Source organism: Jaculus jaculus, chromosome 5 (genome assembly GCF_020740685.1).
Source record: "Jaculus jaculus isolate mJacJac1 chromosome 5, mJacJac1.mat.Y.cur, whole genome shotgun sequence".
Classification (NCBI taxonomy): Eukaryota; Metazoa; Chordata; class Mammalia; order Rodentia; family Dipodidae; genus Jaculus; species Jaculus jaculus.
The window spans coordinates 17,895,899-17,919,861 of NC_059106.1; the positions used below are offsets into that span (position 1 = coordinate 17,895,899).

Genomic DNA, 23,963 nt, shown 5'->3' on the forward strand with positions numbered 1-23,963 from the left:
ACTTATGTCTTTTATTAAACAAGAATTCGCAACCTGAGCCCCTAGCAGGCAGATCCCTGCTACAGGGGCCATGTCACTGGAGTGGGTCTTAGGGTTCAGCCCAAGTTGTGTGGAGAACAGTTTGAGCTCTCATGGTTTGTGCTATTGGTAATGGTGCTGGCTGTTTGTGGTGTCTCTCTGCTTGGATCTATGAAAGGAAGCTTCAGCCCAAGTTGTGTAGAGAACGGTTTGAGCTCTCGTGGTTCATGCTGTTGGTAATGATGTCTCTCTGCTTGGATCTATGAAAGGAAGCCAGCTTCTTCCACGTATTCATGGAGTTCTTCTTGATCTACATTGCTGAAATAAACCCTTTCCACCCATAAGCTGCTTCTGGTTGGATGTTTATCCCAGCGATGTGAATCTAACTGTAACAATACATATAGATGAGACACTCAGGTTTGGTCCTAGTGAGGCAGGTAAGGGTAGGGATAGTCCAGGGAATGGGAACAGCACCCTTCTGAAAGTGCATCTGCCCTTAACAGTAGGGAAGCACCCAGCTCTTTTCCACAGGTGAATGACTGGTACTCAAGCACTTCCTGGTAGAAGGAGAGATAAGCAAGGCCAGCTTAACCCAACATTTGACGCAAATTCAGCTAAATCCAACCTGTCCTTGAAGCAACATGTCGGGGGAAAATTCCCAGTTACCATCTCATGCCCATACATTACTGGATATATATAGGATAAAAATCAGATGCACCATGGGGAAGAGCATGTGCAATAAAAATGGCTTATATAACACAAATGTACAAATCAAAACAGAAGAACAACCACAACGTTCCCCCTAACAGCCAACTCTTCTCCCTTCAGAACAAAGAAGAGGAACCCTGAAAATCGTCCTTTGCTTTCTGAGCTGTATGATTGTTCAGAGCCATCACCCGGCCTTTATGCATTTACTCTCACTCTTAGCAAATCTACCCTTTTACTGGTGCTACTATGTCTTGCTTAACTTTCATTTGAGACACACACACACAAATAATAAAATAAAAACCCTGGACATCATATCGGGGGATACTCTAAGACCCCTCCAGTATCAATAGAACATCAGAATAATAATGGCTAAAGACTGAAATTAAACATTTCGCCTTTGAAGAAGGAACAGTGTGAGATGTTTACTAAATGTGAATGTCCACAAAAGGAAATCACCTCAAAAGTCATGGAAGACAAATTCAATAATTTTCATTTTATAACTTGAGTCCTTGACAAAGCTTTAATTCTCAAGATTGACAGAGAGTATCAGATAATATTTCCTGTAGTAGACATGCTTTGATCCATGTATTGGAAGAAGTTTCTGTTATGGAAACAGAACCCTAGATCTTATTTTTTGAGACATGTACACATTTGTGTGTTTATGTAGTATATACACATGTGTGTACAAATGTACGCATACCCTGAACCTCTATGTAGAGGCTAGAAGAGGATGTTGGCTGTCCTACTCCAACATTCTCCTGAGTTATTTGCTGAAGACAGAGTCTCTGGTTTGGGAGGACGGATCAGCAGTTAAAGGTACTTGCTTGCAAAGCTGTCTCGCCCAGGTTCCATTCTCCAGTACCCATATAAAACCAAATGCACAAAGTAGTGCATGCTTCTGGAGTACATTTGCAGTAGCAAGAGTCCCTGGTATGCCCATTCTCATTATACCACCCCACCCCTTTCTTTCTCTCTCAATACTTCTCTCTCTCTCTCTCTCTCTTATGTATATACCCATAATTTAAAAAACAATACACAAAATTTAAATAAATAAATAAAAGTATTCAAAAATACAGAAAGCTAGGCATGGTGGTGCATTCCTTTAATCACAGCAAGCACTTGATAAGCTAAGGTAGGAAGATCTTAGTGAGTTCTAAGCCCATCGGAGTCTAATTCTAGGTCATCCTGGGCTAGAGCAACACCAAAAAAAAAAAAAAAAAAATCCCAATTGTTTCTGCTTTATTTATTTTGGTTTGTTTTAACATGGATGCTGTGGATTGAACTCATACCTTTCAGACCCTCAGACTTTCACAGCAGGTGCTCTCATCTACCTACCAATCTCCCCAGCCCCCCAAATTGCTAGGTCTTTATGATGCCTCAGAACAGTTTCCAAGAGTTGGACAGAGATGCTTAAGTGAATCAATCCGATACAGGCAAGTCTCTCCACCATTCCAAGGCTTCCTGATTTCTCACTTGAACTTGCACCTTTTTCTTCTTTTTCCTGCCATTTGGCAATGCAAACTGAACCAAGGGATGGGAAAGAGAGGTTTAACTCGATGATTCTCAACATGCCAAGTTGGCCATGAATCTTCACCGTCTGGTCTGGTTTGGCATCTTTGGCAGCAACTTACCAGTGACAAGTCTCCAAATTCAGAACCATTATTTATCATTATTATTATGATTTTTTGGTATTACATCTCAGTTAAAAGACCTTGGACTATAGGGATGTTTGGGAAACGTCACTGGAATTTATATGATCTGTGGGGATTTTTTTTGAGGCAAGCCCAACATACTGACCCATTGTATATGAGAGAACAAGACAGAGAGAGAGAGGGAGAGAAATGGTGCATCAGTGCCTCCAGCCACTTCAGTCAATTGAACTCCATACATGTGCATCCTCTTGTGTACATGTGTGATCTTGAGCATCTGTGTCACTGTGTGTCTCACTTACATGAGACCTGGAGAGTCAAATATGAGTCCTGATGGTAATTTGGGAAATGAAGCCTCCTGGAGGCAGTTTATTGTTTGGGGAGGGCTTATGGGTGTTGTAGCCAATTTCCCATTGCCAGTTTCTGGAATACTCTCCTGCTGCTGTTCTCCACTTGATGTTGACCAAGAGGTGATTTCAACCCTGTGCTCATGCCATCATGGAGCTTCCCCTCATGTCTATAAGCCACAATAAACCCTTTCCTCCCACAAACTGCTCTTTGTCTGGTGTTTTCTGCCAGCAATGCAAACCTGGCTACAATACCACCCAAACACATACAGAGAGAGAGAGAGAAACACCCAACATTTGATTAAATAAAACAGTATTGCACACAGCCATTCTCTCTTACCAGCTCTAAACAGTGACCTCCATCTCTATTTATTTGTTTACCTATCTTTCTTTCTTTCTTTCCTTTTCTCTCTCCCTCTCTTTCTCCTTCTCTTTTTCTTTCTGCAGGTTCCTTTGGTCCTGGGAATGCTGGTGGATCTTCCAAAAGGTGCTGTGAGAACAATAATGAGAGCCAGCCCAGCCCAGCCAGCACTGAGACCTTCCACAAGGAGCTACTTCATGCCAGCAAAATGCCATCTCAGGTTCTCATTGATTCTACCTGCCCTGTTCCTGCTCATTCCTAGATTCTCAACAGAAGAGCTAATGGCTGCTTAAAGGTGAGCTGACCCTAGATTCTCTAACCATCCCAGCAGGGGCCTCAGATCATCAGAAATGAACACATTCCTTGTCTGCAGTGCTCGACCAGCCATCCAGATGCAGGTGGCTGTTTTTCTGTTCTGAGTGGCATCTTCTGTACCTGCTTAGCCATGGTCAGCATCCCAGCTTGCCAGCCTGCGACAGAGCCACTCAGCAGGTCAGCATTTGAACTGTAAACAGCCATTTGACAGCTGACAGGATTTTCTGGAGCTGAGTCAAAAAGAAAACAGTGGGACGGAGACCTCCAGAGGAGAGATCATCACAGCACGGAGCTCACAAAATTGGGCCTGGAAATGACAGGAAGTTGTGGGACATGTATTCAGAAGATATGCACAGGGGGGGTACTTCTTTATGAATTGGGCATGGATAGAATGTGTTCAAAAATGTACCCATCCTAGCTGGTGCTTCCAATGTACCCAATTTTGCTGCTCACTCTCTTAGAAATTGATTTCTATTTTGTTGTTGCTCTTATTATTTTTAAAATCACAATTATAAAAAAAACAATCAAGTAGAATAAATGTGTCAGAGTGAGCAAAAGTTACTTTGACTTTTTAAAATAATGGGCATGTCTTTCTTCTTTTATTCATATATGTAATATCCCCCCTTAAATTGCTGATATTTCAGTGGGGGGAGACAAGAAATTTAATTGCATAGCCCTGTATATCATTTTTTTCCCTCTCCAAAGGTTTCATTATTAGCCTGAAACCAGCAAATCGCTTTGCCACCTCTTGCCTTTTCTTCCAGCTATTTCTGGGTTTTAATAATTATTCATTAATTGCACACTATGATAAGATTCTCACTGTTTTGAAACATTCTCCCTCTGGCCTCCATACTATTAAAGACCCTGATTGCCTGCCAACAGCATAAAATTAAAAATCAAAGCGCTACCTCTGAAAGGTTTAATACGTGCCGTACAGAAAGTTTCTGCAGCTTACGGCCATTTCATTGCATCATCAGCTCGAGGAAAAAGCACAGCTCAGTGTAAACATGGTTCTCTTTTGAAGCATAAGTCAACAGGACCAGCACTGAAGGAATATTTCTCACATCTGTTACCTTCTTTGGATGAGCAACTTGTTCCCCCAGATAAAAGTTGCCTCTGGCTGATGTTAGGCCTCAAGGATAACTTCAGACTGCAGGTGGAAACCTCTCTCATCAATCCCTAAATTCTAGACAAGCATCAATTCAAGATGGGTGAATCCCTCTCAGATATAGAATCCCAGACTTTTTCATATATATATATATATATATTTTTTTTTTAATTAATTATTTATTTATTTGAGAGCGACAGACACAGAAAGAAAGACAGGTAGAGGGAGAGAGAGAGAATGGGTGTGCCAGGGCTGCCAGCCTCTGCAAACGAACTCCAGACGCGTGCGCCCCCTTGTGCATCTGGCTAACGTGGGACCTGGGGAACTGAGCCTCGAACCGGGGTCCTTAGGCTTCACAGGCAAGCGCTTAACTGCTAAGCCATCTCTCCAGCCCCCAGGCTTTTTCTTGCAAAGCCAAACACCCCGCCTCTCCTCCTCTCTCACTAGACTTCATAGGCCTTAGGGGAAGAGTAAGAGAATGAATTCACGGTTAACCCAGTAATTTTACACAGGGGTTCATTCAACATAAGATGAAGGAATCAATGAATCAATGAGTGTATAAAGACAGAAATTTAGCCAAGGACAGGAAAAGGAAATGCTAGAATCCTAAAAAAAAAAAAAATAAAAAAAATAAATAAATAAATAAATAAAACAAGATGAAAAAAACTAAAATCTTGCAAATTGTGTAATCATTGTCATTGGTGTTTAATACAGACACTGAGAACCCATCAAAGTACTGAGAACAGTGACAGTTCAGTGCTCATCCCTAAATGAGACATGTACATCATTCCTTCCAAGGCTTAGGAAACAAGGAGCAGAAGGGGGTGAAGACAGAAGGTAAGACCTGGAGGAAGGGGTGGAGTATTGTGGGATGTTGGACTCAGAGCCTGACAGAGCTCAGTAGCTGCACAAAACTGATCCCATCAACATTGCATAACAGATGAAGGAGGAGCTCATGAGGCAACACCTCCCCTTGGAGCTACTGGCAATCAGTGCTTGCCAGAGAAGAGGAAAGACATTTTTTTCCAGTGGTGTAGCCAACAAGAAGTTGCCCGCTCTTCAGTAAATGCTCATACTCACACAAGCGACCCTAATGAAACTCAGTGTATCACAAAACAGACGACACGGAAGCTGGAGGAGGTTTGTTGGGAAGAATAAGGGGTTGTGCAGGAAGGAGAGGTACCAAGAGAAGGTAATGGGGGGACTAAAATCAAAAGGCATTCTGCACATGTATGAAACTGCCAAAAAAGAAAAGGAACTTGCATCTATAAAATCAGTAAATGAAGGAAGTTATCACCAGCTGAGCCCAGATTTGTGAAGGAAAGACTATAAAACAGCATGGAAACAAAGCCAGCACTATAATATGAAAATATCTGTAATTACATTATCTAGATTCATCTCTGAGGAAATCATTAAATTTCAATTAGGAAGTAATGAAAATATATGCTTGTTAAAATTCCATCCAAGTTTGTGAACATCCTAAATTCTGTACCCAGGCGAAGGGCACTTCTAGCAAGGTAAATACAAGGAAGTTCTGTATGAACTTGGACATTAGCCAGGCGGTTTAGTTTGTGGCCGTAACCTGAAGTTCATTCTGAGTCTAGGTAACCCGAGAAAAGTGGGGATCAAAGCAATAGGGCAGTCCTCATCTTGTGGTTGGGTGAAATAGAAATAGCCACCTCCCCATTCAAAGCCCAGCTTTCATTTGGCTCCTGCCATTATAGATAGTCCTGTTTCTGGGAAGACAGCTCAGGCAGGTAAAGCACTTACTGTACAAGCATGAAGATCTGAGTTCGAATCCCCAGAACTCACATAGAATCCAGTAGTGAAGATGTGTAAAAAGTAGAATTCCTGGGCAAACTGGATAGCTACACTAGCTGAATGGCTGAGCTCCAGGTTTAGGGACTGTTTCTGTAAAATGAGGTGGAGAGTAACATCAATATATCCAACATTAACCTCTGCCCTCCACACATAGGGACACATATGTGCATGTACACCCTCCACAAATAAAGATATAAACATATATACACACATGCACATTACACACATATACATACACATCACATACATATACACACAAATTTGCAAACCAATCCTGCTGTAGTAAGTACAAGACACTCATCTAAGGTCATTGAGTAAGGGCCTAGAGAAGCCAGACTGTGGGTTTCTTCTGCTGACTTCCATCTTCACCATGATATCATGATCAATAACCCTTGTGCACCATTTCTATAAAAGTCTCCGGAGCTGGCAAAATAAAGAAACACTTTCCAGTAGTAAGGACAGATAAAGCGCCCATTCCCACTTATCTACACATCTCTAAAGAATGACCCTACCTCGAAAATAAAAAAAATAAAATAAATAAATAAAAGGCTTAATGGTTAAGGTGCTTGCCTGCAAAGCTAAAGGACCCAGGATTGATTCCCCAGGACCCATGTTAGCCAGATGTACAAGGAGGCACATTTGTTTGGAGTTTGTTTGCAGTGGCTGGAAGCCCTGGTGTGCCCATTCTCTCTCTCTCTTTCTCTCTCTCTCTCTCTCTCTCTCTCTCTCTCTCTCTCTCTGTCAAATGAATCAAAAAATAAAATATTTCTTTAAAAAGCTCTAGGTTCGACCACCCCCATCAACTAGAAACACCCCCTACCACACTGCCACACACAGATACATTATGGTATAAAAAAAAAAAAAACCTCAATTTACAAATTTAAGCTTAAGGAATAAAGGGTTCTTTTTTGGTTCATAGTTTGGCCAGGTTGAGAAAGAATCTGTGCAGAAAGCAGCAGTTGGCAGATAATACCCTCTGTTTGGCTTGTTCTTTCTCAAATTCATGCCCCCCCCCACTATCCACAACCTACCTGGAACCCCAGATGCTCAAGGGCAGGAACTGGCATTCCTAGGAAGGAAGGCCAAGCCTGGACCAGCCTGCCAGGGTCTCAGCAAGCCCAGTAAGTGAAAGTGACAGCTAGGCCCATGAATATGTTGGTGAGACGAGAACTCAGCATCTCAATTTAACTCTAACAGAATTCAATTTCACTTGGCGAGCAATTCCCTTTGGCCTCTGCTACCTTACCCTGATGTCTCTCTTCTTTAAATGTGTGCAGCTGGAACCTTCTACCACTCAGTCAGCCGAATGTCCCTCAGGAATTCTTAATGTGGAGTAAGGTACTTCTGGGTTCATTAAATCTCATTGCCAAATGACATCTTTCCTCACTTGATAATGTCTGGTGGAAGGTACTTTTAGGACATGGGTCTGTGTGAGTGGTATGCAGACATGTGTGTTTGCATGTGTATGGAGGACACATGTGTGAATGCCTGCACATGTGTGCACATGCATCTGGAAGCCGCAGGTTGACATTAAATTCTATTTGGATAGCCCCTCCAAATTATTTATTAAAATAGGGTGTCTTACTTAATCTAGGACTCACCAATATGGTTAGTTTACTTCACTAGATTTCTCCAGGGACCCTTGATTTCACCTCCCGAGTGCTGTTACTACAGGACTTCAGATGGGCTTTCATGCCCCAGCCAGCACTTACATGGGTGCTTGGGATCTGAATGCAGGTCCTCCCACTTACACACCAAGCACTTTATCTACAGACCATCTCCTCAACCCAGAAAAAAAAAAAAAAAAAATATATATATATATATATATATGTAAATAAAAAATTCATGGAACAGAGCCAATGGGGTTCCTAAGGACCTCTGTCTTCCTTTGTTCCTATGAAATCTTCCCAGAACAGGAATAAAGGGAAGAGACTGGGAAACAAGTCAGTGAAACTGAGTTCCCTGGGCCTTTCTACAGAGCAGAAATACTTCTGGGATCCAATAACCTTCTCACTGAGCTGTAGCAGGGCAAACCAGACCACTGGCCAGTATGATGGGCTAATGTCCCTAAAACATTTCCCTCTCTCTCTCTTTCTCTCCCTTCCATGGCTTTACTCATGGTATTTCTCCTTGCCTAGGATATCCTTTTGCACCTCATACTCTACCCCATGAGCCCCCTTCATTTACCTCTTCCTGATGCTTGTTCTCCCTGAGGCCACGGTACCTGACCCTGGACACCGTGAACATTCTCATGCTAACAGGCCAGTGGTGAAGGGCACCAGGTCTAGTCAAGGTGCCTGAGATTACATCCCGCACCCACTCTTTACTGTGATCTTGAGAGAGTTTATTAAGTACACTCTTACTCATTTCCCCAGTAGCAACAGGATACAAACAGGAACTCCATCACGGTACTAGTTACTTTTACATTGCTAGAACCACAGTACCAGGGAAAATAAGAGAAAAGATTTGTTTTTGCACACAGTATTGGAGGATTTCAGTCCATCATTACAGCTCAGTTTATACCAGTGGGGACACATGGATAAGGATGTCCACATGACAGTGAATCAGGAACAGAGAACAAAGAGAAATAACCAATGATGATATACTCCCAAGTACCTACTGTCTTCAGTTAGTCTTCATTTTCAAAAGTTTCTAGACCGTTCTAGAGTAAAACCCCCACGTCGGGAATCAAAGGTCTAAAACATGACCCTGTGGCAGACATATCAGATTCAAACCACAATAATCATGTATGTGTTTTAAAGGTTAAATGAAAGCATATAAAATGCTTAGTACAATGGCTGACACGTGATCAACACTCAAGCATGGCTACTATCATATAATTATGTAACTTCATATCTTATTCTTTATGCTCAATCTCACCATATGTCCTCAGCTTCAGCCATATTAAGCTGTTCCCAACTTTCCAGCCAATGCCCTTTTATATGAGTTTTCTCTTTTTAGTTCTTTCTGCATAGAATTCACTCCTGCTGCTTCTCACCTATGAAGCTCTTATTTATCTGCAAAGACCAGATCAAATATTCTTTCCCAGGTGGCCTTGCTCAAGTAGTCCAGATAGAAGGACTTGGTCCCAATTCTATGCATTCATAAAACTTTATATATGACCTTGTATGCAAGAGACACTTACTCCTCTGCTTTATGGTCAGTGGTTTAAAACATTTTCTTTGCCCTCAGACTGCAACCCTCTCAAGAGATGAGACATATTCATCTTTATGTGTGTGGCGCTCAGCTTGGAGTCATGCGCTGGATTTAATTGGATCCTTCTGTGTGCATGGTTTGTGTTCAATTCCCAGACTGTTGGCTAGACTTCTGATGTCAAGGCCACTGTCTTTTATGTCCTCATAGCTCAGAACTCAAAGGTTTTTCTGGGTGATAATGAATGCCCCTCAACAACCATAGCTTCTCATGGGCAGTTCTTAAGAGTCACAGTGATCCAAACAATAAAGCCACCTTTCTTTCCTTTTATAAAAGGCATTATAACAAGGAGTGAAAAACCATCTGTCATGTACCCTGATGCGTGGTGACTGCTGTGGGGAGAGAGGAGAGTAAGATGAATAATCAAAACAGAAACTTTATCAGGGTGAATAAGACTAAGCCAGAGAACAGTGACCCAACCTGACCTTCTCACATAGGATGTGATATTTCACACATGCACAGAAAACCTTGAGATGAAGGGTAAAAGCAAAACCACACAGGCTGCAATGCTGGCACAGTGTGAATGAGATGAATGTGAACTTGGGGTACAGTTTGGTCAGGGAAAAGGTCCCATACGTAGGCAGGCAGGTGCTAGGCTAGGTTATGAAGTGGATTCATGAAAATCTACAAAATCAAACCAGACACAGGCATACACACCCACGAGTCTCCACATATCTTTCTCTGTGTTTCCTCTTTCTCATGCCTAACATTCTGCTATCACTATAGCACACTGTATAAAAACCAGTCCAAGGTCTGGGGCTATAGGTCAACAGGTAAAGTGTTTGTCTGGTATGCAGAAAGCTCTCATTTTCATCCTCAGTGTCTCATAAATCAGGGATGCTGCTTTGTAATACCAGCACTTGGGAAGTGGAAGCAAGAAAGTCAAGAGTTCAAAGCCAGCATTGGATCCTTAGTGAGTTTGAGGCCATCCTAGGCTCCACGAAGTGATGTTAATGAATAAATAAGTAAACAAATATGCAAATAAATCAATAAACTCCACGCCTAAGTATCACAGTTCCTCTACTGACCTTAGCATGCTGAAATCACAGCTTTGAGTGTTTAGAAATGTGGAATTATAAACAAGAGTTTGTGAAGATGTTTCTCTGGTTAAAAGAAATGGGAGAAAGGGCTGGAGAAATGGCTTAGCAGTTAAGCACTTGCCTGTGAAGCCCAAGGACCCCAGTTAGAGGCTCCATTCCCCAGTACCCATGTAAGCCAGAGGCACAGGTGGTGTGTGTATCTGGAGTTCGTTTGCAGTGGCTGGAGGCCCCCCATTTATATATCTGCTACCCTTCCTCTTACATCTTCCTCTTCCTACCTTGGGCCCTTTTTAGCTTCTTAGCCTAAAGTACTGACTCTTATATCCAAATCTAAAAATCCAATGCTAATTACTCCATCTTATATACAAATCTAAAAATTCAAAGCTAAGATGCACATATGAGAAACAACATGCACAGTTTGTCTTTCTGTACCTAGGTTAATTTCATTTAGTCTATTGATTTCCAGGTCCATCCTGGATTTCTTTCTCAGTATGTTTGCCATTGTTATACAAGAAGGCTACTGATTTTTATGTAGTTGTCTTGTATCCTGATGCTTTGGTGAAAGTGGTTATCAGCTGTAAGAGTTTTCTGCTAGAATCTTTAGGTTTCCTAAAATACAGAATCATATCATCAGTAAATAAGGATAGCTTGACTTTTGCCTTTCTAATTCATTGCCCTTTTATTTATTTCTTTTGTCTAATCATTCTCCTAAGATTTTAAGTACCATTTTAAACAGTACTAGGGAACATGAATACACCTGTCTTCTTCCAGATCTCAGTGGGAGTGCTTTAGTTTTCTCCATTTAGTAATAATGTTGGTTATAGTTTTGTTATACTTAGCCTTTATTATGTTGGGAAATGTTCCCTCATCCCAAGTCTCTCTGATGATTCTATCATGAAAGGATTTGGAGTTTTTTCTAGGGTCTTTTCTGTATCAGTTGAGACGATCATGTGATTTCTGTTCTTGAGTCTATTTATGTGATATATTAGGTTTTTTATTTACATATGTTAACTATCCCTGCATCTCTGGAAAAAGCCAACTAGATTGAGGTAATTGGTCTTTTGGATATGTTCTTGAGTTCAGTTTACAAGTATGTTATTTTTTTAAGTTGTTTAAACATTTTATTTGTTTATTTATTTATGAGGGAGGGATATGGAAGAGACAGAAAGAGGGAGACAAAGAGAGAGGAAAAGAGGATAAGGAATGGAGAGAGAATAGGTTTTCCAGGACCTTTAGCCAATGCAAACAAACTCCAGACACATGCTCATATAACTTTATGTGGGTTCTGGGGCATTGAACCTGGGTCCTTTGGCTTTGCAGGCAACCGCCTTAACTGCTAAACCATCTCTCCACCCTTATTCTATTTTTTAAATATTTTATCTATCTATTTATTCATTTACAAGTGGAGAAAGAGAAAGGATGAGAGACAGAGGAAATGTGCACTCTGGAGCTTCTTGCCACTGTAAATGAACTTGAAATGCATGTGCTATTGGCGCATATAGCTTTGTACAGATACTAGGGAATTGAACCCAGGCTGCCAGGCTTTGAAAGCAAGTACCTTTAACCACTGAGCCATCTTGCAAGCCTCACAAAGTATTTTATTTAGAAGTTTTGTGTGTATGTTCATCAGGGATATTGGTGTATAGTTTTGTTCTTCTTTTCTTATTTCTTTTATTTTCCAGGGCTAGCTTATCACTTAGAAATTCCTTTAGCTTTCATTAAAAAAGCAATGGGCTTCTCTGATGAGAGATAATTTTGCTGGGTATAGTACTTTGCATTGGTAACGATGGTCTTTCAACACTTACAATCTATGATTACACATCCTTCTGTAGCATTACCACCTGAGGCTTTGGGTCTGTACTAATTACTTATTTCTGTGACAAAATCCCTGACATGAAGCAACTTTAAAAACCAGGAAGGATTTATTTTGGCTTATAGTCTGAGGATGGGAAGGCACTGGTCCTATTGTGACAATAGTCAAGATATGGGGAAAGGTGGATGCTGGTGTTGAGTTCAATCTCTCCTTAGTATTCAGTCCATGATCCTAGCCCACAGAATGCTGCTGCCCAAAATTAAGATAGATCTTCCCACCCCAACTACTTCCACCTAAAAATTCCTTCACAGACATGGTCAGAAGTTTGTTTCCTAGGTGTTTCCAGATCCTGTGAAGTTGACAGTTGATATTAACCATCACGGTGATGCTGGGACAAGACATTCATCCCAGAAATAAAGCATTTATCATACATAAAGAAAAAAGAACACATTTCTCAGCTGTAGATGTTAGATGTAGCCAGCTTCATTTGCTTCAGAAACTTGCAAAATGACAACTTCAGCCCTTCTTCACTCACAGAGAAACACATCAAAACAAACATCTCACTGGATCCTTCTGGTTATCAGTTAAACCATTTTGACATATAAAGAAAAAATAGATGTGTTTCAAAAGTTCTGAGGTACAAGTAGAAATGACATCCATAGCCTTCCGTTGAAGCCTGCTGAAAATATGGCCTCTCAAATCTACCTCTGCAGGAGACTCTTCCTCCATTCCTGTAACAACCTTGGGCCAGCAAGTGCTCTTGGATGGATGGAGAGAGCATGTTTCCTCTACATAAATACATAAACCATCACAGGCAGCTGTAAGTACTGTCAGGAAACTCCTCATCTCCTTATCACACAACCTTGACAGGTTTTCATTTCCTACTACATTTGTTTCCAGCCCCCACTTCTTTACATGTGCTTTCTAAATGCTGTCTTGGTTCATTGAGTAAAGGGGGTTTTGCAAGGTGTCCCCATGTTACAGGGTTATCTTGGTTCCTTTCTTTTTTGTTGTTGTTATTGTGTATGTAGATGTCTGTCTATGTGTATATGTGCATATGTATATATGTCTATGTGTATGCAAATATGTATGTAGGTGTATATGCATATGTATGTATGTGTATGTCTGTGTGCATGTGTATGTACATATGTGATTGTTTGTGTGTATGTGTATATGCATGTATACACATGTATATGTGTATGTGTGTTGGGTGATGGTTTAAATGCAAAAGCACCTGCTCTGCACTCATGCATGAGGAGGCCAGAGAATGCTGGCAATCCTCCTATATAATTTTTCCACACTGTTTCATTTCTTAAATTAATTAATCTGTTGATTTTGGAGGTGTACAGGTGCAGAAACACAGTATGTGCAGGCTGTAACATCTTCCTATTGTGTGGAGTCTAAGGATTTGAATTCAGGTACTCAGAGTTACATAGCAAGTGCTTATGCACTGAGCCATCCTTCTAGCCACCCCTCCCCCACACACACACTGCTTTTTGAGATGAAGTTTCTCACTGAACCCAGAGTTGACTTTTAAATTTTTCAGATCAGGGAGCCCCAGAAATTCTATTCCTGCTCTTTACAGGAATGGGGTTACTGGAATGCACTGCCACATACAGCCTCTTATGTCAGTGCTGGGAATCAAACTGAAGCCCCCTGGACACTCTCAGACCATCATGCTTACAAAGCAAGCACTGTTGCCCAAGTCTCCCCTACCCTCTTGAATTAACTCAGTAAAAAGATATAAACAGTTTACATGGTCGCTTTAGCAAAGCCAAGTAAAGCAAAATTTCCTAAGAGAGACTGGAGAGGACTTCCCTAAGGCAGGGAGCAGCCCAGTGGGTTTTGTGCTGTGACTTAAAGGAAGTTATTACAGACGTTTGTGAGGTGGTGGCATATTCATGGGGTGACCCTTTTCCCCCCTCCAAATCATAGTAGACCAGATATTCCTATTACAAATATGTTTTCATGATTCCAACAAAAGAGGGAGGTCAGAACCACAGAATGAGTAACATTATAATGACATCAGGATCTCTGGAGGACACAGACTCTTCTTAAGTACACATGTGTGGGAGAATGTGCATCTGGAATGCCAGGAACACCTTAAATGCAGCTTCAAGGATGTTCTCTCATGAAGAGGCGTCTGAGCATTAGGAGAAGCATGTGCCGAGATGCAGTTGCAGTTCTCCTCAGTTACCTCATCTCTAACACCGTGCCTGCCCGTTGTCACCTGGGTGCCCTGAATGAGCAAGCCCTGTGCTCTTCATAAGAGCCCTGAATTTTTTCTTTCTTTTTTTTTTTGTCATTACAGTATTTTTATTAAGGATCATGAGCGTATAAAGACAGGTTTCCTTATGGTGTTTCTCAAATTATTTTAGTTCCTGGAGTTCTTGATGGCCTTTTAGAACCAGCAGGCAAATCATACATAAGATGCTACACTTTCAAGCTTTAAGGGACTTCCATCACTTCAACGCCCTCACCAGAACTTAGGTGGAAACCTAACCCACATTTTGAAGTACAAACAAGATAACAGGGTTGGTATCTAAGTCAACTGGTAGTGTGCTTTCCTGGCATGCACAAAGCTCTGTGTCCTAGCCCTAGCAGCCCAATGAGTCAGGCATGGTAGGGCATGCCTGTAATCCCAGAACTCAAGAGGCAGGGGCAAGAGGATCAGGACTTGCTTAAGGTAAGGTATTTAGTCTCTGTGGCCATTGCTATAGTCCCAGGACTCTTCCAAGAGTCCCCATCTATAACCTTACCAGGCAAGACTACCTGAGCTATAACCACAGCCTTCAGGTCTATGTGTAAAAAAAAGAAATTTAAAAAACTGATTTTATATAAATTACTCATCCTATGGTATTTAGTTATAGAGAAAGAACAGGAGAAAGAGATACCACCAGTGAAGATACTCAACAGTGGACACTGCAAGCCTTATAATTGGCCAGCCAGGCCAAATGAGCCAATGGGTGCAATAGTGGCATGTCTGTCATGGTGGAAACCCACTGCCCTCCAATTGGACTGCAGGCCTGCTCCATGGGGGGAAACACATCCCTGATAAGGAAAACTGAAAACAGAGGTAGTCATGAGCCCTAGGGGTGTAACATCTGCTGATGTCTGGGAAAATGTATATGCTATGCTTATCAAACAGCCCAGTAAGCACTTCTCTTAATATTCATAGCCTTATATTAACACTACTCTCACTTTGGGTAGAGAATCTTCTCTTTTCATATGGCAGTGACTTTGGGATGACTCAGAAGGTATCATAGTGCTGGAAAGAAGTGACTGGAGTACTGAGTAACATCTTGATCACACCTTCCAAGGCTCAGGGTTTAATGTGGAAGAGGTGGCGGAAAGAATGTAAGGGCCAAAGGAAGGGTAGGACTCCATAAAATGTGCTCCCTACAGACATAAAATGGCCTCGATATCCATGACCTCATTGTGCCTGACACTACCTACACAAGACCATCATAAGAGGAGGAAAAGACCATGACATCAAAATAAAACAGAAAATGATTGAGATGGGGAGGGGATATTATGGAGAATGGAATTTCAAAGGGGAAAGTGAGGGGGGGAGGGTACTACCATGGGATATGTTTTACAATCATGGAAAATGTTAATAAAAATTGAGAAAAAAAAAAAGAAAGAAAAAGATCAAAGACCCAAACCTCTGGGGTTGCATGCCATGGCCCTCAAATGCCAGCATGGATCAAGATCCCCCATGGATCCCATCTGACCTCCAGGACTTCCAGAAAATGCCATTTTGTTCTGCCTCATATATAGTTCTGAGCTTCTGCATAATTTCTAAACAGAATTCCTGGAAGATTCAAAAGTGGTCAAATGAATACCTTAAATAATATGTTAAATAATTGAAGCATTAATCCAATCTGTATGCATCAGCCAGTGCCTAGATGCTAATTAAAGATAAGGTCAAAATTCTACCAAGGGAAAAAATTCTCAGCCTCACGGGGGTAATACCTTACCCCTTCTTCTGTCTTTGAGTTGGAGGATGTGTGCAGCCAGGAAGGCTGCCAACAGTTTGGGTGCCAAGGCTGCTCTCTCTGTCACCCTGACTCACTCACTGTTGGTCAGTTCCGGAACTAGCAGTTACAGATGGACTGGCCAAACTAAGCTTGGCAGCACTTGTTCAGTACCCCTGGCCCCAAATCATGGGTGCCAGAGCAGCTCCCTGTTCTTGGCTCTGCCTGGGTGCTGGGCTTCGGAAGGCCTTGTATAATCTCTAGGGAGTGGATGTGTTCCCTCTCGAGGGTGTCGCATATATCTGGCCGGTGGATCCATAGTGATAACTGTCCACCCTATCCCTATAACCCAGTAGTGAACTTTGCTGAGGTGTGAGCGCATGTCCCAGTGGCTAAATATGCTTGTGCAGCAAGCCTGCAAACCCAAATTTGTGGCTCCAGCAGGCATGCAAACTGGAGGCAAAGTGGCACACACATGGGCAAGCCAGTGTGCTTACAGCGATGGGAAGTGGGCTCAAGTGAACCCTCAGATGCATACACTGATTAGTTGGTCTTCCCAGTGGCAAGAACAACAAGAGAGACTTCGTCTCAAACAAGCTGCAAGGAGAGTACAACAGCCAGAGGTTGTCCACTGGCCTCCACACATGCACCATGGCACACAGGTACCTATATGCACACATTTAAAAAAAAATAGAAAGAATTTGCACCATCATTTTCATATTACTTTTTTGAATTGTGTTCCCCTACCAAATGCTGGTCACCCAGTTTATAAATGGTTCATGAATATTAAGGTTAAAGAGACAAGTTTTAAAATACTGGAGAAGATAAACAAGAGGTGTTATAGCTGGGGTATGGGGCAGCCAAGCTCAGGAAATAAGAGGAGGAAAAGGGTGCTGGGAAAAACAATAAAGCCAGGCTCTAGCAGGTTCTAGACAAATCCCGCGGAGCTCCTCTCTGAAAAGCATGTGCCAAACACCATTGCCTTTTGCCCAGTAACCTTCTCCACTTTATAGTTACTTAAACCCATATATGTGTTCCTACGTTGGACACATTGGATTGTTACAAACTGGACTGTGGGGAAAGACAGCTTATAAGAAAACAGCAGCCTATTACCCAAAGAAGCCCATCTCAGACCTTCCCACAAGTGGTGAAATGGAGGAAGGACGGCAGACCAACATTTCTAAGTCTGTACATGAGAGTAGGGCCAGCCACTGCTGCTCTGGACCTGGTCAGCTCGCACTCTGGAGAGTGGGCTTTCACATTTCCTTCCCTACTTGCTTGATTTTCTTCTGGGGCATCTTCAAAGGGAAGGAAAGCCCTTTACTTTCTGCTCTTTGCGAACAATAAGTCAGAATTAGCCAACCCATGGCTTCACAACATGCCTGACAAAGATGAAGGGTTGGCACAGCCCACAGCCAGGAGAGGCTGAAGAAAGGGTCCACAATAGTGAGGTGTGAGAGACAAAGCTGTCCTTGCTGCTCCAGGATAATCAGCTGGGGTACTGAGAGGAGACATGTGTGAGGTGATCTGTATATGGAAATTTTATCCCCTTCCATGCACTTTGATCCCAACCAAAGCCAGCTTCCCACTTGGGAGTCCAAACACTCAAGGCTTATGTCCATAGCTGAGTGTTTTTTGGTGTCCATATTATTACTAGAATTAAGTAAGTCAATAATACAGTCTCTAGGTTCCTATCCTTACTTTTGTTTTTAAACAAAATCTGGACCCACTTGGTCTTATTTTTGTTATATTTGTTTGCTTTTGTTTTTTTCCTTCCCGCTGGAGACTTAAGGACCTTCAAGAATAGGCACAGGAGGAAATGCATTCCACTCAAAGCATGTTTGACGTCTATTGATGAAACTATCTAGAGAAGTTTTAATAAGCTACAGCAATAAGAAGTGCGCTCTCATCAGACAGCAAGACAATTGTGCTCATCCAAGCCTATGCGCAGGGAGCTTTTGAAAACAGCAACACTTGAGTTCCTTTCCCAGAGACCCTGGCTTAATTGAGCTGTGATTCACTTTGGACATTAGGATGTTTTTAAATCTTCTCAGGTAATGTTCCAAACCAAGGCTGAGGACTATTGAGGCAAAGGGACACTACAGAAACAGAGGTAGAAGCCACATGAGAGAAGGGAATTAAAATAAAATTTGCGGGGGGGGGGGGATATTTATATTGAGATCAAAATGAGAAGAAGGGGACTACGAAAGAGACAGAAAGAGATATACCAGGTTGGCAGGAGGAGAAGGGGACTGGGAAAAAGGGAGATCACACAGATGGTTAGGGGACAGAGGAAGAAGATGCCTATGAGAGCAAAAGAGCAAAGAAATAATAAAAGCAGCATAGATCCAGATGGCAGGGGAAAAAATGAGAATGATATTTACTGAGAGCCTGCTTTACGCCAAGTCCATGGCACTGGGAATGGTAGGGACCAGCAAGGCACCGAAAGGAAAAGGGGAGGGCTGTAATTTGAATCTGTGATGGCCCAAGAGGACCCTTAAAGATGCTTTCCCCAGGCTGGAAAGATGGCTTAGCAGTTAAGTGCTTGCCTGTGAAGCCTAAGGATCCCGGTTCGAGGCTTGGTTCCCCAGGTCCCACGTTAGCCAGATGCACAAGGGGGCACACACGTCTGGAGTTCGTTTTCAGTGGCTGGAGGCCCTGGTGTGCCCATTCTCTCTCTCTCCCTCTGTCTTTCTCTCTGTGTCTATCACTCTCAAATAAATAAATAAATAATGGACAAAAAAAAGATGCTTTCCCCATCCCAAGGCCATCCCTTAGAAAGAGATGGGAGCCACAGGAAGGCAAAACATAGTGTATAGATATAGGGCATTGGAGGATATCCCCTTAGGAGATTGTGAGGTTCTGGTCTCTCATTCCCCTTTCATTCATGCATTCATTCAGCTTCGGGGTGTGTGTGTGTGTGTGTGTGTGTGTCTGTCTGTCTGTCTGTCTGTGGTGTATGCAGGTACATGTGCCCTCGCTGAACCCATGTGCTTATTTGTGGTGGGAGGAGGGTCACTCAAGTTTAGGACACCTTCTTGAAGTGGTCAAAGTGGAACTTCAGATGTTACAGCTCCATGGCCCTTAAGCCAGTTATTTGACCCAGACATGTGTTTGGCTACTAAGCCATCTCTCCAGCCTTCCTTTTCTTTCAATGTGTGTGTCTACATGTTTGTGTGTTTGCAGGTGCAAGTGGGGGTGAGGGGAAAAGTGCATATTAAAGGCCAAAGGACAACCTTAGGAGCATGGTCCACCTGTTTGGGGGGTGAGGGGACAGGGCCTTTCAATTTTCCCTATGCTTGCCAGTTAGACTCGACTGCCTGGCCAGTGAGTTCCAGGGATCTTCCTGTTTCTGCCTCCCCAGATCTTGAATTACAAGGGTGCACCACCACACCCAATATTTTCACCTGCATTCTGGGGATGGAACTTTAGAACCGCACGCTTGTGAGACAAGAACTTTCCTGACTGAGCCTCTGGTCTCTTGTTTAATCCTGGTTGTGAGGTGACTGGGTTTCCTCAGAACACTGTGTGCTTCTGCTATGATGTACTGTCCTATCACGAGCCCAAATCAACTCCAAAACTGAGATAAAATAAACCTTTTCTCTTTGTAACTGGATTACCTCAGGTAGACTTTATAGTCATGGAACACTGAGTAACACAAGGAAGACAAAGCCCCTCAGACACAAGCAAGAAAGAAACAAGAAGGGAATTCTCACAGCAGAAGCTAAGACAACTGAATGAACACACCTACCAGCAAAGAGCCCAGTCAATAGCACCTTGCAGCCAATTTAAATAACTTCTGAATGAGGGCAATAAACCCATGGGTCTTTCTCTTCTTGCACTGAGCTGCTCTTCCCTGCACTGTGCTGGGGAGCAGGCAGCATGGAGAGCAAGCAGGGCTCCCATAACCTGAAAGGACCTGCTTCACGGGCCTGGACCGAGCTGGCTGCCTCAAATGAACTCTTACTAAGCAGCTCCATTTCTTTTGCTCTTCTCTGAAAAACAATCAAAAAAGAAGAGAGAACTGAAGCATGGTTATAACTAAAGTTCCTCAGCTTTTTCAATAAGAACTCACTGAAATACACTTTATTACCTTTTGTGTGTGTGTGTGTGTGTGTGTGTGTGTGTGTGTGTGTGTAAATTAGGGCTCATAGTGTGCACATCCATCCCTCACAGGTCAAAGAAGGGTCAACGCACCTATGAGTGCTGGAGGTCCTCACCTCTTACAGAGTGTTCACTATAGCTGTGCACTGTCAAGTACCCAGAGAGTAAATTGCTGAATCCTCAAATCTCCTACTGTGAGATTCATTTTACAAAAGAAGATAAAATCCAGATCGCTGTATTCGCTTTGCAAAGTGAGTTCATAAGGGGAAGATTCAAAATAAAACCTATGGAAAAAAAAAAAAAACAAAAAAACCTATGCTAACACTCTGACCTTTCTCTGCAATCGTCAAGAGCCTCTCTTAGGCTGAAGGGACGGCTCAGTCTACACAAGCATGAGTACCTGAATTTAGATTCCCAGAAGTCACGTAAAGTCAGATGTAGTAGCAGAAGTCCATAATCCCAGATCTCTCACAGTGGGATGGGAGGTGGAGACAGGAGACTCCCTGGAAGCTCTGAGGACACCTAGCATGGTGTACCCAATGGTGAGCAGTCAAAGCCCCTGTCTCAATGTGGAAGCTGAGGACAGAGCAACACTAAAGGTGGCCCTCCAATTGTGCCCCATGTCAGGTACACCCCCATACATATGAAAACACACATGGGCACACAAACATCACATTCACACCACGATCACCACCACCACTGCTACTGCTACTACTAATAATAATGAAAAACCTTAAAAGTCTTTCTCCTCTCCCCCCCCCCATCATTCCCTGTACTCTCCTCCCTTCTCTCAACCCCTCAAAGTAAACCGGAAACTGATCATGTCACACAGACGACTCATGACCAAGAATACTGTGAACCCAGAAGCAAAATATTTGGTTTGCTTTGCTTTAGGCGGGGGGAGGGGGGATTAATAGGATCCGAACAACTGTTTCAATTCACGACTACTAAATATTGAGTGAACATTTACTATGTGCCAATTTCTATGCCTAGAGGGACAGAAAAGAAATACTAGATGAGAAAAAACAAAATCAGCTTTGAATTACTCTGGGATCTCTTGACATCTCTACCATCAAAATGTGACTATTTGCTGAGGGGCAAGACACATCAGAGCATCCCCACAAATGCCCTGCAAAGCAGTGTCAACACAGGATGCTTTCAGACTTAAAAGATCATTTTCACCAAAAATGTCCTTGGAGGTCAGCAAATCTTAACATACTTGCTTCTGGTTTTGCGTGTGTGTGTGTGGGGGGGGGTATGCAATGTACACATGTGTTGCTGTTGTGCGGGGAGCCATATGTATGTGTTAAGTACATGTGCATGTACGTGCTCATCCATGTGTGTGAGGACCAAAGTTTGATGTCAGTGTCTCCTGCAATCAGGCTCTACCATATGTTACCAGAAAGGATCTTTCAGTGAACCTAGAGCTCACTGATTCAGCTAGTTGAGCTAGTAAGCTTACCCCTGAGATCTGCCATATCTCAGATTCCCAAACACTGGATTACAGGTGTGCATTACCGTGAATCATCAGTATGCTCTGTGACCATTACTGTTAAACCTGTGGGTGTCATGGAAATTCCCAAATGTGTAGCCAGAACTCAGGGAAGTTCTTGAGCTGATAATTGGTATCTCTAGAGTTCAACCTAACTCCAGTTCTTGGATACCTCTATACATCTCCTATCCCACACCCAATCTACATGGAAATCCTGTTGGTTCTGATTTCATAGAACCATGTTATTGTTCAGCATCCCCATAGCTTCTATCCTGGTTCAGGCCATAACCCTCTGTGATAGTTTGAAAGTGTGGCCCCCATAGACTCAGGTGTTTTATTAAAGCTTGTAACTTGGGTCTCTGGCCACCAGGCTAGAGCTTGTGTCAGTGGGAGCAGATCCTGGAGTCCAGCCCTAAGGCATCTTTGGGGGTGGATCTGAATTCCAGCCCAAAAGTAAACAAAGAATTGTGAGCTCTGTGGGGATCTTGCTTGCTGCCAGTTTCTGCTTCTTGATTTTGGTTTGGGCTGGCTGTTTGGTTGTTTCTCTCTGCTTGAATATATGGAACAAGCAGCTGATGGAATTCCACCCTGGATCTATAAGCTTGAAATAAACCCCTTCCTCCCATAAATTGTGCCTGGTTTACATGTTCATCCCAGCCACATGAAGCCTTCTATAAAACCCTCTCATTATTCAATTTTCTAAACACCTTTTTTTTAACCTGTTCTTTAATCTCTATTATTCTAAACACAGCATCCAGAGTAATTCCAGTAAAGTCTCAGACATATTTGTTCATTTAACTCCACAACTCAAACACTCCCGTGGCCCCCAGTCGACTCCACGAAAAATATCAGGTGCTCTGGCCCTTCCATGTTTTAGCTGCCCCATCATCATCGCCACCACCACTTTCTGGCTCTAGGGACTTCCCTGCTGTAGTCTTCTCTGTGACTCTATCTCCTATACCAGCTGGACTTGGCAATAGCTACATTCCCACCCTGGGACCTTTGTACCTCCTGGACCTATCATATGGAATGTTCTTGCCCTAGATGGCCATGTGTCCTACATCACGCATTTCACATCTTTACTTAAATATCCTTGTCAGCAAGCTTCTGCTGATCACCTCCATAAACCTTCTTTCCCATGCTTTACTTTTCTCTTCAATATTAATTGCTATTTGCCATTCCATAGACATAGTATATGCTTAATTTTTATTTATTTATTTTTGTGTCTGGGTCTTATTATGAAGCCTTAGGCTGGCCTCAATCTCACTGTGCAGATCATGATAACTCAACTCATGAGTAAGCTACCTGCCTCTGCTCCCCATATGCTGACATTATAGGTATGCACAATTAAAATTGGCTTTTGCAACTAAAATTAAACTCTACAATACCTGAAATTTTTGATTATTTTGAGCTCAATGTGTACAATATCATTTGGGACTTAATGAAGTCATGTGTGTGTGTTATGTGCCTATATGTATTTTTTTTTAATTTTATTTATTTATTTGAGAGCGACAGACACAGAGAGAAAGACAGATAGAGGGAGAGAGAGAGAATGGGCGCGCCAGGGCTTCCAGCCTCTGCAAACGAACTCCAGACGCGTGCGCCCCCTTGTGCATCTGGCTAACGTGGGACCTGGGGAACCGAGCCTCGAACCGGGGTCCTTAGGCTTCACAGGCAAGCGCTTAACCACTACGCCATCTCTCCAGTCCTATACATGTATTTTTGTATATAGAAGCCAGAGGTCAACATTGGAGGTCTTCCTAAATTTCTTTCCATTTATTCTTTGACATGGAACTTCTCACTGAATCTATAGGTCACAAATTCAGCTACACTAGCTATACACTAAGCTCTAAGGACTCTCCTGTTCCCGTGCTAGTCCCCCCCCCCCACCACCAAAGAGCACTGGATTCAGAGGTGTGCCACCATGCCCAGCATTTTACATGGTTACTGGGGATCCAAACTCAGGTGCTCATTCTTGCCTGATACAGGGTTTATTC

The 23,963-nt window shown here is 42.6% G+C and overlaps 2 protein-coding genes across 3 annotated transcripts in view; one reads left to right on the forward strand and one right to left on the reverse strand.

Moving 5' to 3' along the window:
- Positions 1-3,845, forward strand: part of Lypd1 (LY6/PLAUR domain containing 1) — an 81,123-nt gene extending 77,278 nt beyond the window's left edge. Inside the window, exons 3-4 of one of the 2 annotated variants that reach the window (XM_045151376.1) lie at positions 3,170-3,378; positions 3,457-3,845. In XM_045151376.1, the coding sequence (XP_045007311.1) occupies positions 3,170-3,345 (176 nt within the window). In that variant the 3' untranslated portion in view covers positions 3,346-3,378; positions 3,457-3,845. Of the gene's footprint in view, positions 1-3,169 lie in introns of both variants that reach the window. The other variant, XM_045151375.1, reaches the window with a different exon arrangement.
- Positions 1-23,963, reverse strand: part of Gpr39 (G protein-coupled receptor 39) — a 242,754-nt gene that overhangs the window by 38,857 nt on the left and 179,934 nt on the right. The gene's annotated exons all lie outside the window — the stretch shown is intronic.